This window comes from Desmodus rotundus, chromosome 2, assembly GCF_022682495.2.
Source record: "Desmodus rotundus isolate HL8 chromosome 2, HLdesRot8A.1, whole genome shotgun sequence".
Lineage (NCBI taxonomy): Eukaryota > Metazoa > Chordata > Mammalia > Chiroptera > Phyllostomidae > Desmodus > Desmodus rotundus.
The window spans coordinates 52,012,287-52,034,768 of record NC_071388.1 but is presented as its reverse complement, the minus strand read 5'-3'; the positions used below and the strand labels follow the sequence as shown (position 1 = coordinate 52,034,768).

The following is a 22,482-nucleotide window of genomic DNA, read 5'->3' as shown; positions in this document are numbered from 1 at the left end:
TATACATGAGTAGTACTAATTCTGATTCTATATAAATTTTTTAAATTCTTTTATTTATGCTTATGAGTTAAAAATTAACTCTAGAAACAAAAATTTCTTGTACTATAATATGTTCAGAAATAAATGCTAAAATTCCTTTCTGATACTAAAAGCAACTATCTAAATATAAATAAATAAATAATTGAATTAAAAAATTTTAAAAAAAGATTTTTTTCCTGAAAGTCTGGGCCAAAAACATGGGTGCACATTATACAAGGCAAAATACGATGATACAATTTTTTTGTTTTAATAATTAGTTTAGCAATTAGTTTTACTAACTAGTAATTAGGATTTTGTTTTACTAATTATTATTTTTTCTCTCCTCTGGAAAATTACCTTATGAGAGATAAATTTTCACAGTTATATTTTTCTTTACATGAAATAAATACGCATTTGTACATACACAGAATTTTTATTAAATATACATTGTGAGAAAAAGAACACACTAAAGTTCTAAATTTCACATAAATCAGATAACTTAATAAATATAATGGCGAAAAAGTGAAAAGGAAAATATGATTTAAATAATTTCACTAAAGAGCAGGAACATATCTTAATTGTCATATAAGAAAATAATCATTAAAATATAAAAGGAAAGGAGATCTCTCTTGTAGAAGAATATATTTCATAGTTCCACCTGTTGATAATTTCAGTTAAAAATTCTATTCTAAACACATGAGCAGTTTCACTCGTACCGAAATATACCTTTTAATCAGCAGTAAAAAGGAGAGTTAGACTTCTCATTCACACGGACACTAAGTGACAGCTTTCTGATTGCACAGCAGTTTCACTGGCACTAACAGTGGAAGGTGAATGAAGTAGACTTCTGAATTCAATTGTTAGCCGAGAATCTCTCTACTGCTAAAAATTCAGACAAAAATAGGTCTCAGGTAACACACGCATTAACCAAACATTGCCATCTTGTAGGAGGCTGTGGAAAAAAACGTGTGAAAATACTCTATTTTAAATAGTAGCTCTCTGCTAAAGAAATTCAGTGGGCATGTTCTAAGTTATTTAGGGCTTCAGTATAAATCAAAATTAGCATCTGTAATATGAAGCTAACATTATAGTGTCAATATGTCTTGAAATCATCTAGCCAATGTTTGGCTATAAATGTTTGGAGGAAGTCAGTCGAAAAATATATGCACATCAAAAATGAATATTTCCAAAAGAAATGTTCATGTATGAAATATCTACAAACTGAAAAGTATACACGGGGTGGGGCTCACAATAAATACTTGGCTGACTTACCAATTATACATGCTGTTTAAGAAAACCCAGGTAATTCAGGTGAAAAAAATATGTACATACACATTTCTCTAATAACATCCTACCAACATATATATGCTGCCCGTCATTACCAAGCTAGCATATGTAAAGTATCAATGCAGTTAAAATTAAGTTTTAAGTATAACAGCCCTGGCTTCTTACATAAGAGAATGAACTTTGGGGTTTATTCAGGAGTTAGTACTCATGTGTAAAATAGTTAATGTTAAGAGAACAATACCTGTCACTTAAAAGTTTTAGACAATACAGAAATTCACAGAAAAGTTAATGTTTTAGACCACCGCACATAGAGGAAAAACCAGAGGGATTAAACTGAATTATGACTTTGAATACTTTTATGATCGAAATTAACAGATACACACACAAATCAAAACACATTTCACAGTAGGACTTGCAAAAAAAAATTTGTATTGGTCTATTTTAAACCGTGAAAAAGAAATTAGTCTTGTTTTAATGAGACTTTCAGGAAGTGAAATTAATTTTACCATGAAATATCAATTTGATGATGAACATATTCCATTATCAGTATCTACTAGTAAAGTAATTGTGTTATCCAAAAAGATCAACAAACTCTAACTAGTATGAACAGGATATTGAACTCATTAATGAATTTTACAACTGTTTTGAGCATACAAATAATCTCTGGTTTTATACCCACTACATTTCAGAATTCTGTAAACTGTGAGGCGTTCAATACGTTTCATGTGGCAGAAAATCATACTTAATGTTTATTTTATTCGGTTCAGTCCTTTTCCCATTAAGCATGCAAACACCGTCATAACCATCTTCGGTTTCACTTCTACGAGGTCATCAGGTAAGGCGTATATCCGGGCACCAATCTTCCGAGCGACTGAAATGGCGTATCTTGAAAAGACAAGAAAGATATCTTGGTATTTGTTATCTACTGTGTTTTCACTTAATATGTGTTAACAAAAGACTGAAATATCTTGATAAGATTTAACTTTACAAAAAGGTTAAGTTTTTATGAGTCTTAAATCATATTCCCTACACAAATTGTACTTAAAAATGTGAATTTTAAGAACATAGTAACCTTACCTGTAAGGATTTAAGAAATTAAAAAGTCACTATGTTCTAACATAAACCATAAAAGCTTACTTAGCATTGTTTAGCTTGTCTTCTTCAGAAAGGTCTTCTCTCCTTATCATTTCTTGACGAACCGCATTTGGTGCAATGGCATCTATTAAATCTAGGACAGGTAAACTAGTGCTAATAGATCTGTCCTAAAAAATAAAGATACACGAATATTCATATCAGACCAGGTCATAACCGCATACCTGAAAGCAATTTATAAATTTTCTTTATACTTATCATTCAAATTTTCTGCAACCAGCACAAATCACAAACCATTCAAAATACACTTCTACCCTGGCGGGGTGGCTCAGTTGGTTAGGTCATCTCATACACCAAAAGTTTGTAGGTTTGATTCCTGGTCAGGGCATATACCTAGGCTTCAGGTTTGATCCCTGGTTGGGGCATGTATGGGAGATAACCAATCAATGTTTTCTTTGTTTTTCCTTCCATCCTTCCTTCTTTGTTCTTTCTTCCTTCTTTTTTCTTCCTTTATTCCTCTCTCCCCCTGCCCCCTCTCTCCCCCATCTCTCTAAAATCAATAAGCATATTTATTTAAAAATTAATGAATAAATAAAATATACTTTCCTTCCATCTTTACAGAGCTTACAGTGTAGAGAGTTGTCACCATACCTAAGGTTTGTGGATATGATGATTCCTGAAGTATGCTAACTTCAGTATTTATTCTATAAAAAATAAATAGCTTTTGAAAGGGAGTAGAAGATAAATTTTAAATGAATACTTTTGCAATTCTAGTCACAATATATTTTTTAAAGCATGGATCCCTAAGCCTTCACTTAACATTTTTCAGACAGAAAAGTGATACTGGAAAGGAACTAACATCTACAGAGGCATTATTCTTGTTGCTTCACATGGTCAGCTTATTTAATCCCTAAAGATGAAGAATATAAAGTTCACAGAGCTCAAGTGATTTATTCACAAAACCAGTAAGTACAGAATCACCATTTGAACCCATAACTGCCCCACTCGAAGATTCTCTACCGCTAAATTCTAACGGCCAGAGCACTGCAGTTGCAGTCAGAAATCCCGGCCTGAAGCGATTTTACCATTACTAGTACGTGCACAGACTCTTTGTTCTGCCCCTCAGCTCGAGTAGTGGCCGCTGTCGGTTGCCCATCCCGAATCTACTCCTTACTAAGTAACTTTCTCCAGCCTAGTAAAATTCCCATTTTTGCTCTGTATCCACACTTCCCACACATGGATATGTGCTCCAAGGAAAGCTGACTCCCTCCACACCCCCAGGGGTGTCCTGAATTAGTCTAGGCCAGGGTGTCAAAGTCATTTTCACTGGGGGCCACATCAGCCTCGTGGTTGCCTTCAAAGAGCCAAATGTAATTTCAACTCCTTAACAGTTAAGGAGTATTACATGTATACAGTCCTAAAATTATTTTGGCCCTTTGGAGGCAACCGCGAGGCTGATGTGGCCCCTGGTGAAAATGAGTTTGACACCCCTGGTCTAGGGTGTCACCCTCATGAATTCTGAGGGTGGGGTGATCAAGTTACTCTTTTTATGTATACAGATGACATTCAGTAACATCTATGTTGTTAAAATTTCATGGGGGAGGAGTGTTTGGGAAGAAAATGTCTAAAAAGACTTCTTGGGTGAACAATAATGAAAAACAGTTTGAAAAACACTGGTCTAAGTCATACAGAGTCTAAGCCACGTTAATTTCATTCGGGCCTGATTTAATTTAATGCAAGGCCCTTCCTATTCAGAAGAGTCATGGAAAGCCAGCAATCCCTCCTCTTAGATGTGAATGACAGGATAAAGCCTGTTATCACAAGCGATCCTGTAACCAAGAGGAGAACCAGCGTTAGGGTAAACATGGCAGTTTAGATGGCAAAGCAGCGATGGACAAAAACCTGAGTCCTGAAGGACATACTTCAATTACTAGCTCCGCCAACCCTGAAGTCTATTCTCCGCCTCTGGATTTCTGCTATTGTTCTGTAACTTTTCTTTTGATTTAAAGCACTTTAAATGGGGTTTCTGTTACTTGAAGCCAAAACACTTTCCTAATTACTACAATGGAAAAGTCACAGGATTCCTAGGAATATTAAGATAATATAAGTGAAACCATCCAGTACAGTTCCTAGCCAAATGTTGTTCTTAATTCATATTTGATCAAACATTGAAGTAGAGTAATAGGTTGCTCTCTTGGGGCCATGACCTACGATTCACTGCATTTATTAATGTTAGAAAAATTTATATTCTTCATTTTCAGGAATGTTCATTACATGAAACATCTGAGGGGGGTAGAAGTAGAGGGGTACAAATAATTAGCGTCTTTCAGTCTGTCTCATGCTGCTAATTGGGATTTGGTATTTTTGGCATCTTCTCACAGCTGTTTTTTCAACGTGTAGTCTGCAGACCACCTACATGAAAATCATCGGAGGTGCTTGTTAAAAGCATAAATTTATCCCTATGCTCAAATTAATGAGTCTGTGGATGAGGCTAGGAATTCACATTTTTAATAAGCTTTCTAGATGTACACCATTATATTTTCTAAAATTAAACTTAACATCAATGTAACTATAATAAACTTAATTTTATGCACTTGCTTTTCGTAATATTTTTGTGGTGATTCAAAAACAGACAAGTGTCTTAATTGTGCTATATTTTGATTATTTACTGACATATTTGTAAGAGGTTTTTTAAGTTGGGAGAAAATTGTTCATTTGTTTTATTCTGTTTCTCAGCTTTACTGAGGTGAAACTGACAAAGTTGTGAGACATTTAAAGTGTCTTGATAATACACATTCTGAAAAGACTCCTCCCATCTAGTTAATTAACACATCCATCACCTCATATACTTACATATGTATTTTTATATGTATGATGAAAACATATAAGTTCTACTCTCTTAGCAAATTTCAACTATACAATATAGTTGTTAACTATGGTCACCATTTTATACACTAGATCCTCAGATTTTATTAATCTTACAGCTGGACGTTTATACTCTTTGTGCTATTTTAAATATTTCTTCACTTAAATATAGGAAGCAAGGATTCTCCCACCTACTTCCCTGAGATCGTTTTAGGAAAACTTCATTGAGTTGAATGAAAACTTAAGTTTTAAAGATTATATGAGATCCATTATTTCCTACTTCCAAGAAAACAGGCCTATCTTCTAATGCCTTTGATTCGTATATTATCGATGAAAAACATTTTACTTTTGCAAAGGAGTAGGGGTTACAGTAAAACCCTTAGTTTAGTACAAAAATGTATTTTCATCATTCTCCTTCCACAATCCTTAACTTACTCATAAAGAAACTACCTAAATAAAATGAATTTGTAGCATCTTAAAGACAACTAGCCCAGAGTTTGGCTAGATTTTTCAAGATAATGAATTATACCATCTCTTTTTTCTTAATTTGATATACATTCCTATTAGAGCATTTCATTCCATTGTTCTTCCGGTCATTTCTGAAAGTCAAAGTGGGGGGAAATGATGTGGCTGCCAGAGTTCCCTAAAAAGCCTGCAGGAACCTTTCAGCATGTGATGCCCTCTGATATATTGGCAGTACCAAGAGCTTAGGAAGCCCCACTTACTGAGCCCTTAATATGTGCCATGTACTACTGACTACTTTATATTTGTTAACTTACTTAGTTTGACAACAAACTCAGGAGATAGGTACTATTAATATCTCCACTTTAAATATGGGAAAACTGAGGCACAGAGAAATTAGTAAGTTTCCCAAGGTCACCCAGCTACTAAATGATGAGCAACAAGTAAATTCAGCTTTATTCATCAAGAGATGTAGATCAGCTGTTAGTATAAATGGCTAAGGTTTCTGTATAACACACGCCCTTCTCCTGTGCTTCACTTAGCTGATTTCTATAGTATTACTGACACCCCGTAAGATTCCAGCTTTCTTATTTGCCTCCTTCCCTGAAGAGTGAGCCCTTTGAGGGCGTCATGTAGCTACTGTGACTAGCAAAGAACCTGACACAGGGTAAGCTTTGAATACAGGGGATGGCAAAAGTAGGTTTACAGTTGTTTGTATAGAAAAAGACATGCAGGTTATGATTATTACAGTAGTTTTATTAACTCAGAAGAATGTCACAATGCAGCTGCCTACTTTTGATCACCCTCGCATTTATGGAATGAATGAGCAATATGCCACACAGCTAATAAGTGGCTGAGCCATGCCAGGCCCGGGGCCGAGAACACCATCGCTTGGCTTTTCATCCTGCAGCTAGACATATCTGGGTGTGAAACCAGCGATTCTTCTTCATGGACATATGACCGTGGACAAGTTATTTAATTTTTCTAGTGCTCATCTTTTTGCTTATAGAGTTGAGGGGAAAAAAGAAACAATAATGTGTAAAATACTTAGCATAGTGACACATAAGACTCAATAAATGGTAATCACGATTATTATTATTGGCTGACACACCACCTCCCTATATTCTTGGTGAGGAAAATTACCTTGCTGGTAAAAGGGTAAATCTGTCTTTTCTCAAATTTCTAGGTACAGCGCAGCCTTAATTATGATTAATACGTTCTTACTAGTACCATTTATAGCTCTCAAATATGCCTTCTTATATTTAGAAAAAACCTCCCACCCCAACTGTATTTCAGCATTCACTGACACGTTTCTTAACTATGTATACTCTCTAAAGGTTTTACTATCAAGCACCTACTAAATGCCAACTGCTTTTGCAGTATGTTTCTGCCACCTCACTTTTAAGCGAAACCATACTCAAGGCTACTTTTTTTGGTGAGTCCTCTCCCTTAAAGGGTTTGTGTACTCCCATTTTTCAACTATCTCTTCTATTCAACTGATCCCCAAGTCTGTATTCCCAGTTTTGTATTTCCTTCCATCCAACTCCTCACTTCCTGAAAATTACCAAATGCAACAAACGTGAAACTGAATCCATCTTCATTCCAGAAGGCAGCTGCACCTCATGAAAACCCCATTTCTGTTATCGTGTTTTCCATTTACCCAGGCTCCAAATCAAGACTTTTTTTTTACTCCTCTCTCTCCTGTGCTTCCCTAAATCAAGCAGCCAAATCCTACTTCTTCTTTTACAACAGCAAATAACTCTTCATTCTTAACATTCTCAGTGCCTACCCCTGACTCCAGATCCTTCACTTCACACCTTGTCTATTAGCTTCAGCTTCCTATGCACTGTCCTTGGATTTGAACCATTCTTCCTCCAACACATCCTGCTTACCACTTTCAGAACAGTATTCCTACAACAGTCACTCTTCCTATATGACTGACCTTTCCAACATCCTGTATTAAGGCCAGATTCCTCTACAGTATTAGCCCAGGCTAAATCTTGCACTATATCCCTTAGGAACCACTCTCTAGCCAAAGTATTTCTTCTAACCTTCTTGGACTTGCCTTTATTCAAGACACACCCCTTGTAGCTTGTAACACCCCTCTTGTTCTCCACAAATTCAAATTCCTTCTCTCTATGGTGCTCAAATCAAATTCAACTTTCTCTATCACTCTTCACTTCACTTGGACCATTCACTAGGAAACAATCAATTAGATTTATCCATAATATTAGTTGCATTAATTCTTTGATATTTATCATTTATTTTGTAGTATCATTTCCTTCTGAGTTATACAAATTTGTCTTTCAAATAAATGGTGAATGCTCTGAGGGCCAAGTTAATTTCTTATACTCTATGTCTTCTTCTTTGCTTAGAAATGTGGCTAGTAGTAAGAGCTCAATAAATATGTATTAATTTATTCCTAAATATTTTCTCATTGTATTTAATTACACACATGCTTAAAATTTTTCACAAATATACAAATGCATATAATTCAATAAAGCAATTTTAATAACTGTCAATTAGAGAATTTTGTATGTTCCCTTTCCTGTTGTACATGTTTAAGTTGTGTTTTATGTCTAAAATATACAAAGACATACCATGGACTGATATGTTCATATTTTTTTTAATAAGCAACATTAAACACTCAATATCATTAGTTCCTTCCATGATGTTAAAGAAAAAACACACTTGAACTAGGACTCAGGCAACATCTCTGCCAACATCCAGATGTCCTGTTAAAACAACATGGGACTCAGTTTTCAGTAAAGATGAGAAGATAAAATCTATCAATTTCTGATATTTCTTCTGCTCTACAATGTTGTTAAACATATGAGCAGAGGCCAAGATGAGAATAAAGATGGGTAGATAACTCTTAGGAGAACTTAGAGATTCATCTGTCTGCACTCTTATTTCACTAAAAAATACAAATTGCTGATTTTTCACTTATAATGAAATCGCAAACACAAGGCTCACAGAATGAATGTGTATAAGCAGACATGCTCAGTTGTAGCTAACATCAGCTTGCATGCAAAAGCGAAACAATGAAGATGCATGAAATTAGTGGGTGTGTATGTGCAAATTACATTTTGAATGCTTTATGAATTATCCACAAATGCTTGGAAGTGAGTGTTAGGTGCCATTATGAAGCCACATGACAAGATTTTTTTTTTCCTACCAGTTTTCTCAATGCCCACTTGAATCCGTTTGGCTGGCTCTGTTATGCCTTGGAAATGATGTCAATAGAATTCTGAGATTGCTGCTAGGGAGCACAAAACATTATAGGTCCTATAGAAACAATGGGTTTTTAGCTATCTTTTTCATCTGACAGTTGAATTTTTGGCTCTATTCTATTTCTTTTTTAAGATTAGATGATCAGAGTCTGATAATATTAACCTGCATTTACACTCAATAAGATAACCAATCGAAAACCTAAGAATTCAAACTGTATGCTTTTGATTTACACGTACCAAATAATCAGTATGCCTAAGCTTACAAATTGTGGACCTGAGATATAGATTAATGTAGTTCTGAACCTAAACCAATGTAATTCCCCATAAAAATTTCTTCCTAGACTTAATTTATGAACAAAAAAATTTTTAAATAGCTTTTGATTACCTTGAAGCTGGAAATAGAAGTATTTTTGTGTGCACTTTTAAGAGTCTGATTGACCCATTTAATTATAATTTCATCATTTACTTTTTCACCTTCTCCAAGATCTGATAACACATTCAATGTGTACCTGTAACAGAAAAGATGTATATTTGAGACTGAAAGGGGTGACATTTGCCCCCACATCATTTATATCAATATTTAGATAAATATGTAAGAAATATTTCAGTTCTAATAAATATTTCTAATTATAGTCTGGTATTTGCACTTAGTTACATTCCAAAGTTACGAAGCTCAGTAATCAGAAACAAAAACTATGATATGGTATTTAAAAAAAATTAAAACAACTCCTCACAAAGCAGTTTTTAAGAGACATTAAAAAAAGTGATTGTTCCTAGAGATTTATCCACTTTTAAAATGAAGAATTATTTGCAAAGAATATACTGTCAAAAGTAAATCATTTAACAATTAATATTTTCATAGTATATTTCTTCTGTTTGTTATTCTTCCAAATGAACTAAAATTTTAGTTCAAATGGTGTGTGGAAGCAAACTCACGGTGTTACTATAAACATATCAGCCCTTACCTTCTCATTAGCTGCCACACCAGCGCCAGAGTCAGTGTTGCATTCCCCTCATTCAGGTCCTGCCCAGCGATGCCAACCAGGGAGAAGTTGGCCTTATTCTTCCCCAGGTCCACTGCATAGTTACAGTTTTCAATCTATGCATAAGTAAAAGTGTTGGTATAAAAACAAATTTTAAAAGATACATCTCTTGAATCTGCGTACTTAGTTCAGTCATCTGTAAGACAACTATGGTGACCCCTTAAATTTATATCACAGAATTTCATTTCATAATAACCCTGTGGAATTAAGAAAATAATTATTCCAACTTTATAGTTGAAGTTGAAGATATCCAAAGCACTGAGGGGTTAACCTAGATAAACAACTGGCTGGAAAGTTTTAAGATCCTCTCTTACCTTAAAAGTCTTGACTGTCCAAGATTACCCAGCTTGTTAGTGGCAAATCTATGACTAAAAACCTAAGTTCCCTGAATGCCATTAATAGAGGTAATAAATACAGTTCTGTCTAAACTTAAAATTAAGGAATAGAGAAGAAATTATTTCATTAACAGTATAACATCATCTCCAATATTTTTTATCTAGATCTTACTCATCCTCTGAAATTCCACTTTTAGCCCACTTTCTTCAACAAAGGCTTAATCTTAACTGTACCAGCTGATAATAATCTAACCCTAGTTTGAACTCCCGATAATACTCATTTTGTAATGCTTATGAACCATCATGTAGTTAACTTAGCATTTTATGTACTTTCTTTTGCCAACCACAGCAAAGCTCCTTTTAAAGGGCAAAAACTGTGTACAAGTCTATATCATACCCTCCCCACCCCAGCCCAGCACCCAGCACAGCACCCTGCCTATAGTAAGAATCTGATGCATGAACCCCAAGTAAATTATTTATACATATATATGATTTACATATATACATATAATTTCTATGTATTTGAGTATTTTATCTCCACCAAAATTATAAGCTCTTGTAATCCTGTAATATATCACCAGTAATAAAAACTACTTAATAGTTTTTAGAATAAAGTAAATTTTAGTTAAGAAAAATAGCATAACTGGTGTCTCCTGATTTTCTTTACCAAATTAGTTGAGGCCTCATTACAAAACTATTCAATCTAGGATACACAGAAACATATTTCTAAGAATAAAAAATATTTCCAGAAAAGGTGAGAAAGGGGCCACCCAATAACAGAATTTGCATAAATAAATGGGTATTATTCTTTAAAAAAGAGAATTCAAATTCTCAAAGGTCAGTGTAAAACAAATAAAAATGCAAAAAAATCTTTTGAACCTGCTGTAATATCTGCTTTGTTCCCTTAATAAGTCAAATAAAATCTTTCATATGTATTCATTTTCTTAAAATAGAGAAATAAATAATATTCCAATATTCTTTATTTTTCCTAGTAGTCATATGACACTAGCAATTTAGTCTGCCTACTAGGAGTATGTGCTATAGAAATGCACAGATCAGAAAACAATGGAACAGACCCCTAATTTATGGAAAACAGCGTCAGAACTCTGATGATGTAACAGTGTGGATGGGAGAGATAACACCCAGCATGTTTTCCAATGACATCCATTTCCTTAGGAAAATTTTCTAGCAAATCATAATAATCACTTAAATACAAAACATGTTGCAATGAAAGGCCATTTGTTTTATAGTTTGACCAAAATTCCTGAGAGGGATAATGGTCAGAAAGCAGGTAAGAGCTGCTAGTCTAGAGACCTAAGGTACTAGATATGACAAGCACTGAAAGGAAAAATGGAAATGAATGCTAGCATAAGGGAAAGATGTGTTCTAGGGGGAGAGAAAGAGGGAGAGGAAAGGAAGGAGGGAGGGGAGAGAAGGAGGGGGAGAGAGAGAGAGAGAGAGAAAGTTCATGTGAGAGAGAAACATGGATTGGTTGCATCCCCCACACCTTGACCAGGGTTTCAAACCCGCAGCCAAGCTATTTGCCTGAGCAGGAATTGAACCCTCAGCCTTTCAATGCATGAGATAATGCTCCAAACAACTGAGCCACCTGGCCAGGACTTTTTGACCACATTTGATTCTAAATTTGGCAAAGCACTTAAGCTCTAAAAAGACACAAAACTAAAGGAAGAATAAGGAATCGGTTTCCTAGAGGTAAGCCATGTTTATGGTAGTAGTTAACACTTTAGAAATGAATCTACTCCTTGAGAATGTAAATGCACAAAGTTCAGAGCACTGGGCAAGAACTGGGACTTAGAAATTCCTAAAGCTGTCAGGCTACAAGACGAGGAGCTTGTAAAAGATAAGAATGAATACAACAAAAGGGAAAAAATGGAGGGTGCAGTCTCACAGTGTTAATGGAAGAAATGATTACCAAGCACTTCAAATACTTTGAACAAAAGTAAAGCTTAGATCATTTGGAAAGTGAGAAAAATCACATAATGGGATACAGGGTTCCAAGTGGAGGAAAACAACACTGAGGAAATAATGAAGAAAGACTATTTAAGTGGTGCAGCCCTATTAACTTCACATATGAGGCAAAGTGATATCTGGTGATCAATGTACAAAGTCCATAAGATAAGTGCCTGTGACACTGGGTCATGGAAATACTGCTGCTTTTTTAAACATCTTGAATTTATTTCAAGTCTTATGCTTCATTCTATAAACAACTGGCATTTGTTAAAAAGAAGCACTCTACCTATGATTCATTTGTGACATCTTATAATTAACAAAAAATTCCAGGTGCGATGACTGGTTTAATTTTTGTTTTCCTATTACAATTTGCACCTGAAAAACTGAAAAACCTTTTATGAAATTAGTTAACAAATTTTTCTGAATTCTACTTCCATGATTAGAATTGTAGACAAAGCAAATAAAATTTAAAACGTAGGTATGTCCAACCACTAGATATATTGAAAAATATGAATATAAGCCTCTTATAATCATACTACTTAATTTACTAATTTTAATATCCTGATGCATTTCCTTTTGCCTTATTTTTGAAAAGTTTTTTAAAAGTATAAAGTCTGCAAATGCAGATTCATTCTAGAGATGTGAAGAATAGATTTCATTTTGGAATGCATGTCTATGTATATTTTAAACAGATTTGTATGCATATATGCCATTTTGTACCCTGCTCATTTCCATGTCACTATTAGTAAAATACTTAAAATGCCATTTTTCAAAAAGATTTTATTTCTTTTTAGAGAGAGGGGAAGGGAGGGAGAAAGAGAGGGAGAGAAACATCAATATATGGTTGCTTCCCACACGCCCCGCCCCAGGAACCTGCCCTGTAACCCAGGCCGGGAAATCGAATCAGTGACCCCTTGGTTCACAGACCAGCACTCAATCCACTCAGCCAACGCAGCCAGGGCTTAAAATGCTATTTTTAATAGTACACTCTACCTCACCTAGGGGCATATCCTTTTTATTAACCCACTATGGAACACCTAAATTGTTTTGATTTTTTGCTTTGTAAATATTGCTAAGAGTACTTTGGCACACAACTTCCTGTCTTTTTCATTATTGCATCAGGTTAGGTAATAAGGGGAAAAAAAAATTTTCTCAAGCAGCCAGTTTTTGCTTTGTGGGACAATGCCTAACCAAATGAGTCATACCAGCCCAGGCTCAATATTATTATTTTTTTAAAATTATATTTTATTGATTATGCTATTACAGTTGTCCCAGTTTTTCCCCTTTGCCCCCCTCTACTCAGTAGCCTCCACTCCCTAAGGCAATCCCCCTACAACTGTTCATGTGCATAGGTCATGCATGTGAGTTCTTTGGCTACTCCATTTCCTATACTGTACTTTACATCCCCATGGCTATTCTGTAACTACCCTTTTATACTGCTTAATTCCCTAACCTCTTCACCCATTCCCCCAAACACCTTTCCCACCTGGCAACCATCAAAACTTTCTCTGTATCCATGATTCTGTCTCTGATCTTCTTGTTTGCTTAGTTTGTTTTTCAGATTCAATTGTAGGTAGATTTGTATTTATTGACAATAAAGTCCCTTTAACATTTCACATAATGGTTTGGTGATGATGAACTCCTTTAGTTTTTTCCTGTCTGGGAAGCTCTTCATCTGCCCTTTGATTCCAAATGATTGCTTTGCTGGGTAAAGCAATCTTGGCTGTAAATCCCTGCTTTTCATGACTTTGAATATTTCTTGCCAATCCCTTCTAACCTACAAAGATTCTTTTGAGAAATCAGGTGATAGTCTTATGGGAACTCCCCTGTAGGTAAGTAACTGCTTTTCTTTTGCTGCTTTCAAGATTCTCTCCTTATCTTTACCTTTAGGCATTTTAATTAAGATGTGTCTTGGAGTGGGCCTCTTTGTATCCATCTTGTTTGGGACTCTCTGGGCTTCCTGGACTTGCATGTCTATTTCCTTCACCAAATTAGCGAAGTTTTCTTTCATTACTTTTTTAAATAGATTTCCAATATCTTGCTTTCTCTTCTCTTTCTGGCACCCCCATGATGCAAATGTTGGACCTGTTGCAGTTGTCCCAGAGGCTGCTTATACTATCTGTATTTTTTGGATTCTTTATTCTTCTTCTTGTTCTGATTGTTTTTTTTGCTTCCTTATGTTCCATAACATTTGATTTGATTCTCAGCTTCACCCACTCTACTGTTGTTTCACTGTACATTGTTCTTTATTTCAATTAGTGTATCCTTCATTTCTGACAATCTTTTTAATACTGCTGAGATCCTCACTAAGTTCCTTCAGCATCCTTATAACCAGTGTTCTGAACTCTGCATCTGATAGATTTCTTACCTCCATTTTATTGAGCTCTTTTTCTGGAGTTTTGATCTGTTCCTTAATTTGGGCCATTTTCTTACTCTCACTTTGGCAGCCTCCCTGTGTTTGTCTCTATGTATTATGTAGAGCTGCTTTGACTCTGTGTCTTGGTAGTGTGGCCAATTGTAGCAGGTATCCTGTAGGGTCCGGTGGCACAGCCTTCCCTATCACCCAAGCTGGGTACTTGAGGTGCACCCTTTGTGTGTAGGGCTGAGTACACCCTCTTCTTGTAGTTGAGCCTTGGTTGTCATTGGCAGGTCAATGGGAGGTATTTACCCAGGCCAGTCAGCTGCAAGGATTGGCTGTGACCACTGATCACCAACCTCTGCTCTCCATGGAGAATCAGCTGTGCAGAGGCAGGATGATGGTGCTCCAAAGTGGTCTGTAGCTGTCCACTGGGTGTGCTGGCCCTAAGGTTTCCTGGGTGGTACGTGCTAAGGTCAGCTCCCACCTGTGTTTTATCTGGGGCCACCCTGCCTTAGCTATAAAACAATCTGAGATGGCTGCTACATGTGCTGGACTTGGAGATTCCCAGGCAAAGCCAAGCTGTGACTCTAGACTGGCTACTGTTAGTGCTGAACTGGCACTCACTAAGGCCAGCAGTTGATTGTTTGAGAGGATTTAGGAAGTTGTGCAGCATAAGTCAAGACCAGACATTCATATGGAAAAGCAGCTTGGGTGGGCTGGTAAGTTGGGTTGGGGGGAGTCTCTGGGGATCTCCGAGGTGGGTCAAACAGTGTTAGCCAGCTTGCTGGCTCTGTAGGGGGAAGATTTAATAAAAGGACAATGGCCTCTACTTGTTTTGATGCCAGACACTTCAGTTTCTCCCTCTATGCCACTGGTGCCTTTTGAGGTGCTAACCCACTGCTGGAGCTCAGAGGGAGTGAGTCTGAGTAGGTGATTCCATATGTGGGTTCTTGGCAGAGGAACTGCTTGGGGCTCCATAAGTTTCTTCCACCAACTCAATTCTCACTGGTTTTTGTAGTCAGAAGTTGTAGGGGCTTATCTTCCTGGCACTGGAACCCTGGGCTGGGGGGAAGCTGGGACTCCTCACTCCCAAGATATCCCTTCCAAATTTTTATTCACAACACATGGGTGTGGGGCTAGCCCATTCCATGTCTGCACCTCTCCTACTTGGCTGGATGGATGTGGTTTCTTTAATTCCGTAGTTGTCAGACTTCCATTCAACTCGATTTCTGATGGTTCTGAGTAATGGTTGTTCTATATTTTAGTTGTAATTTTGATATGGCTGTGCAAAGAGGCGAGCCATGTCTGCCTATGCTGCCATCTTGACCGGCAGTCCCAGTAAGCGAAATTATTCAATCAAAGGACTTTTTGAAGATTACTAATATGTATTACCAAACTGAACCTAGAAAGATTATACAATGAACATTTCCTCTAACAGTGAATGCAGTACAATCCAACTGTTTCTTATTTCAAATTGCGTTTCTTGTGTTTTATCCATTGTTCTTTTTCTGTAAATTATTCATTCATATTGTCCACTTTACTATTCTACTATTATAATTTTAGTAATAGCAATCACATTTTAGAAGTTGATTTGTATAAACTATTTAGGTTAAGGATATTAACATATTATTAATGTATTATTAACATATTAAGGATATTAGCCATATTTATTGCTATATGTCTCCAAGTTTATTATTCCTGTTTGCTTTTTAATTTTGCTTATGGTATTTATTTTTGTACACATAAGTTTAGAAGTCTCTTGACAAAATTCTATCCTTTCTCAAAGGCTAACTCAAAAACCACCTCCTGCATGAACCCTCTCATGATACATGTAGCCTGCAGCCTTTTATTCCTTAGAAGTCATAATATTCACTTTGGTGTACACTGTGCTGCACCTTAGTTATACACATATCTCCCGAACTTCCTCAGGGCTTCCTGCAGACCAGCTCCATGCTTGTACTATTTTATATCTTGCACTGCCCTGTACAAGTATTCAATAAATGTATGTTGAAAAATGTCAACAAAAAACCAGTAAAAATTTGGTAAGTTCTGGCAATTATAAAATAGTAATGCATTTATGATGCATCTCAAAGAACATTAAGTACTACAACTTGCTAAAGAGAAAAACGGGTATATAAATCGTCTCTGACTGGGGAAACTTCATCCTTTCAAACATTTATTAAAGCACACTTGTTAAAAGGCTATTCAGCCTTATACCCTTTGCAACAGCATGGATGGAACTGGAGAGCATTATGCTAAGTGAAATAAGCCAAGAGGTGAGGGACAAATACCATATGATCTCACCTTTAACTGGAACATAATCAACAAAAGAAAAAAGCAAACAAAATATAACCAGAGACATTGAAGTTAAGAACAATCTAACAATAGCCAGAGGGGAGTGGAGAGGGGACAGTGGAGAGAGGGGATTACAGGAACTACTATAAAGGACACAAGGACAAAATCAAGGGGGAGGGGGGAGGGGGGGAGGGAGGTGGGTTTGGCTGGGGTGGGGTGGAGGGATGGGGAGAAAAAGCAGACAACTGTAACTGAATAACAATAAAAATTTTAAAAAAAAGAAAAAAAGGCTATTCAGCTTAACACATTTGGTTTGAATCAGAACTGTGGGGAGAGATCACACTTTACTAAGCTTTGAAAGAACTCTAAATCTTCTGTTTTACAGCGGAACAATAACAACATTATTTCACTCACCTTCTTCATGTTCCCTCCAAGGGCAGGATAAGGAGGTTTGTTAACATGGCTCCAGTTGACCGGCACGCGGATCATATCATAGAGCTGGAAGATCACTAAAGCATCTGCGAGATCACTAAAACAGGAGGGAAAGAAGGTGAGGGCAGAGGAAAAGTTGGTATTACCTAATTTTATTAGGCACACTGGAAATGGGCTTATGTCTTTAAAAATACAAAACAGTCATTTAAGGCTTAAAGAAGGATAGGATACATCATTTGGCCCAGAACTTCTAATCTAAAAAACTGTCCAAAAATTTTTCATAAATCTTTACAGACCTATACATGTACAAGGACATTCATTGCCATATATTTATAAACTTGAGAATGACTTAAAGACCTGGCAGTAGAGGGCTGCTGAATAAATGATCCATACCATGGACTCCTGGGCCACCATTAGACATAATGGGGCAGATTTCTATGTCCTAACATGAAAAGTTTTACAAGACATATTATGATTAAAAAAGCAACTAGCAGAACACTGCATAGTTTGTTTCTCAAATTTATTTTCAAAATTGAGAGCATTTAAAAACCTAAATGTGCTACGGGCTGTTAACAGTGATTATCTCTGGGCCAGAAAAAAAGGAATATGGGAAGGGTTAGGGATAGGTTATCACGCTTTATTTTAGTCTACATACTTATTTCCTGAAACTTCTACATTGGGAATGGAGTTCATATAGTGCTTATGTAGTGACTTTTAAATTTTTTTAAATGACTGCATAAAAATCACAATAGCTACACAGTAGGCAGCTGTTTGTGTTAAATAATGAGGGTTAAGTGGAAGGAATTTATGAGCAAGTAGGAGTTACTGAAGTAAGAATTAGCACTACTTTGGATTCAGAAAAACATGTTCTCCTGAGGTGCTCAAATTATGTCTATTGAGTCTGTTTTCAGTTCTGTATGCTAAAGACACAAAAAAATAGCAACTGATCTTAAACTTGCTATATACGACTGTATAATGTGGCTTTTCTCTCTCAACAGCTTGTTCGCTGAGTTATGTTTAGCTAAGATTCATATTAAAGTTACTTTGCATCTCTGAGCACACACCATATGCCAGTGAAGGAGCTTGGCCCTTGCTGAGCGATGGAGGGAGAAAGTCTATTATGAATATAATTAAGAGCTGACTAGGTTACCTATGAACACATTAAAAATTTTGCATTAAAAAATCACTAAAGTATTTGTATAGTTTCTGGAATCTCATCTATTTCATGAATTTTTCTTTTTTATTTTAAATGATTTCACTCTTATTTCTACATAGTCTGGTATTATTATTATTCGTGTTTTGCAAATAGGGAAACTGAAACCAAGAGAGTTAAAATGACTTCCAGAGAATTCAAGATGTGCCCCAGAACCAACTTGTCACAGAAAAATTCTAGGGCTAATAGTTCTTAAAATATATTTAATAACTTGTTTAGATGAGAGAACTTTCCATTAAGATCAATCTACATTATTCTAATGCTTTGGTCTAGTTTGCATTTCATATACTGTAGATAGGGTACTGGAATCACTTACTGGGTTTAGGAATATGAGCCAGGCACAAATTCATGGACATGTGGTTCTGGTGGCAACTGAACCTCTAGCTATTGTTTTTCTACACACAGTGGTTCTCTTTAAGGTTGTATTACTTTTGAGAATTTTTTGAATTCCCTTTCCCAAGAAAAAGTTACATATGCCTATAAGCCTTGTGTTAGCATTTCAGGATCTAACTACAAAAAATCTTTAAAAAATTTGGTCAATTCTCCTCTCTACTGTCAACCATAGAGAACTCTAGTGTTCTTGACATTTATGAACAAGTTACCATGCATTTCAACAAATCTTAATCCCCTGGTTTTAAATTGACTTTTTAATCAAAATAGAAATACATACTCATTGTAAAACAAAACAAAATACTATACTTAAGTTACTAAGATTAAAAATAAGTTTCCTCACTATACTCAAGTGCTACCACACAGGTTATAGTTTGGTATTTATCCCTCTAAACTAAAAAATTCATAATTCATATACAAATATGTATACACCCAATTTTAAAATAAAAATAGGATCACACTAGACCTGTTATTCTTTTCTCTCAATTATATATTATAGACATTCTTTCAAATGTCCGTAAAGATCTAGTTGCCCCTCGCTTCCAGCATTTGAGTCTTTTACTGCCCTGCACTAGGACAGGAGTTCCAGTCCAAATGCCGTGTGTCTCTTGTCATTCAGCTGGACTTTACATACCCTTAAGAGTTTATCAAATATGAGTCTATCACATCAAAACCAGTTACCATAATAAAGCTCTACTGGTGTTAGATTTTCAATAATATTTTGAATATACACCAAGAAGAAGATATTACTCCATCATAAATCCTTAATTAGCCAGTGAACTTGGTCTTTTGTGGCATTAATCTTCAGTTCAGATTTAAATAATTAGTTAATGTTTATTAAGGCATTTTCTTGGGTGCGCAAATTATCAACACGTTTAGTTAATTAGGCCTTTTTTCTTAAAAATATGTAACTAGCTATTGTTTAGTTCTTTTGCATTTTTGAAGCCAGGATGGTAGATCCTGTAAAAAAGAAAGTGGGAAGATTTCCTTCTCAACCACACCTAGAAAGACCCATTTTCATTAGCACTACCAGAGAGCACAGGAAATGATTCAGTAAAACATTTTCTTAGTCCTACCAAAGTTAATAATGTATTATCATTTCTAAGAAAGAAACAATAAATTATAACAATGAGGGAAAGCAAGTTATTTCTACAAATTAGAAAAAAATATACACAACAGCCATGACTGGTGTGGCTCAGAGGACTGAGCACCGGCATGTGAACCAAAGGGTCACCGGTTTGATTCCCAGTCAGGGCAGATGCCTGGGTTGTGGGCCAGGTCCCCATTAAGGGGTGCATGAGAGGCAACCACACATTTATGTCTCTCTCTCTTTCTCTCTCCCTTCTCTCTCTCTAAAAACAAATAAAATCTTAAAAAAAAAATATATATATATATAGAACAAAATATGGTATAATTGAGGTTTTGGCAAAAATAAATAGAATGTGACTAATAATGAAAAATATTGATATAATGATAAGAACTACTTATAATATATTACTATTCTACTCTGTTAAAATGGAAATAACTTATTGTTGGGAACTACCCTGCCTGGTTTCAGAAGCTATAACCCCCCATGGCTAAGGCTGAGTAAAAGACCTTGGGACCATAAGCCATTAAGGAGACAAAGCTTATCTTCCCGGTAGGGGCGCCACCTCTGCCCCCTTTACTTCACCCTGCTTGGCCCTGGATAGATGACTGTTTAGCCAATGACAGGTAAGATTTCTCAAAGGAGGGACGACCTAAGTGAGGCACAGTCTCGATGTGGCCATCAGGGAAGGGCTTGGAGGACTATAGAAAAAGGGAGTGATGGACCCTCACCCCTCAGCTTTGACATAGCCTAGGTCCTCATTTTGTCTGTAATAAGTCTCCTAATCTCTTGGCTGCCTTACTTCCCCTGCCTGACTTAAGGCGGAAGCAATGCTGGAGGGCGGTGCAGCCCTGTGCTGGAAGAGGAAGTCCCCGGGCTATCAGGCCTAAGAAAGAATGCATAAAGTGCTATGAAATCTGCTTTGCTAAGAATGCCCTCAATTTTCTGATAAGGGTCCAAGCATGAAATGAGTTTGTTTCCCAAAGTTTTTTGTCCTTTTAGCTATCTGACCCTGACTCAGAATAAGCCCTCATAGTTCATACTATCTTTTAAAAAATAGTCTTCTTTTAAAATCCATTCCATTGCCAATTCCCAGCATTCTGTGATCTTTATAAAATGTTCTCATGTAAAGATCCCTGTAGTTTGAAACTAGAAAAACTGGACGCTCGTCATGAAGCTGAAACACAATAAAATATTTACCTGTACAAATGATTAATGTATGGGCTGACCCCCAAGGAATTCATCCAGTTTCGAAATGTCCTCTCTTCTTTGCTCTCTCCTAGAGTAGATACAAGTTCACACTGATGATTCAAGTCAAAAGGAATCAAGAACTACATTTTAAACCATTCAGGCAGGTACAAACTGGCCATACATACTTTGCCATGGTTCCTACGGTACTACAAATTTTTTAGGGAAAAAAAATCTCTTATTGCCAAAGTCCCTTTTCCCCCCCTCTGTCTAGAAAGCCTCTATTTGCCCTAAAATTTTCCATCTAGAGTTCTTTGATGTCTGTGAACTACTGAGCCATGGGTTTCTCTGTCCAGAAAAGTAACAAACAAACCTATGTAGTCATATATGCAGAATTACATGCAAAGGGATTGGCTAAAAATTAATAGAAGGAAATCTTTTAGCAGTCAAGGTAAAATCTGAATATTAAACAGAAATAGAGAAGCTACACCTCTTTCAAAGCAGTATTACTAAATTTGTACAGGTGGGGCTTTGCACAGAAAAGTGGCTGGGCACACAGTCCCACATTTAACTACACCAAATAGCAATGCAAGAGGCAGGCTTATGGGTAATATAAAAATAAGTAATGAGGGAATAAAACTATTTTATTTTACAGTCTCCTTGAGTTATTTTATATTGTCACTATTGAAAATACATAAGGGTCACAGCCCTCACACAGGGTGCTAAGAGAAAGACATATTTCATCACAGTAAGCCCCTAGACCTCAAAGATCACCTTAAGAAGAAACTCCTGAAGGCACCATTATTTGACCTGTGATTACTTAAACCCCCTGAGATTCCCTTCATAGCAGTGTTTATTTCATTTATAAGGAAAACGAGGGCTATCCTGTTACACGAAGTGAGCAGAGAGAGATATGAGCTCTCCTTGCCAATTCTGTCTTCTAGTCATCCCCTGGATTACAAATAGTCCAAAGTGACAATAATGCTGTTTGTTTTCCGACAAAGTTAAGGGACAATGGAATGGCCTAGCCTGTATCTCATCATCAGATTCCTGAAAAAATGAAACATTTATAGTATACTTCTCATCGCTTCTAAACCAGAGGCAAGTGCGAGTCCCTCTCTGGACTCTGTGTCATGTGAGATTCCCAGGACAATCTCGCCTACAAATCTACCACCACTGGGGCTCCAGGAGCCCACTCTATAGAGCCGTTCT

The 22,482-nt window shown here is 36.2% G+C and overlaps 1 protein-coding gene across 2 annotated transcripts in view; it reads right to left on the bottom strand.

The window, feature by feature from the left end:
* Positions 1-1,643: 1,643 nt before the first annotated feature.
* The window catches only part of PLS1 (plastin 1), a 93,743-nt gene continuing 72,904 nt past the window's right edge, over positions 1,644-22,482 (bottom strand). For both annotated transcript variants that reach the window (XM_024556326.4, XM_024556327.4), the window contains exons 11-16: positions 21,283-21,361; positions 17,375-17,489; positions 9,923-10,056; positions 9,343-9,466; positions 2,443-2,567; positions 1,644-2,190 (exon numbers count right to left, since the gene is read on the bottom strand). In XM_024556326.4, coding sequence (XP_024412094.2) covers positions 2,055-2,190; positions 2,443-2,567; positions 9,343-9,466; positions 9,923-10,056; positions 17,375-17,489; positions 21,283-21,361 — 713 coding nt within the window. In that variant the 3' untranslated portion in view covers positions 1,644-2,054. The remainder of the gene's footprint in view (positions 2,191-2,442; positions 2,568-9,342; positions 9,467-9,922; positions 10,057-17,374; positions 17,490-21,282; positions 21,362-22,482) is intronic.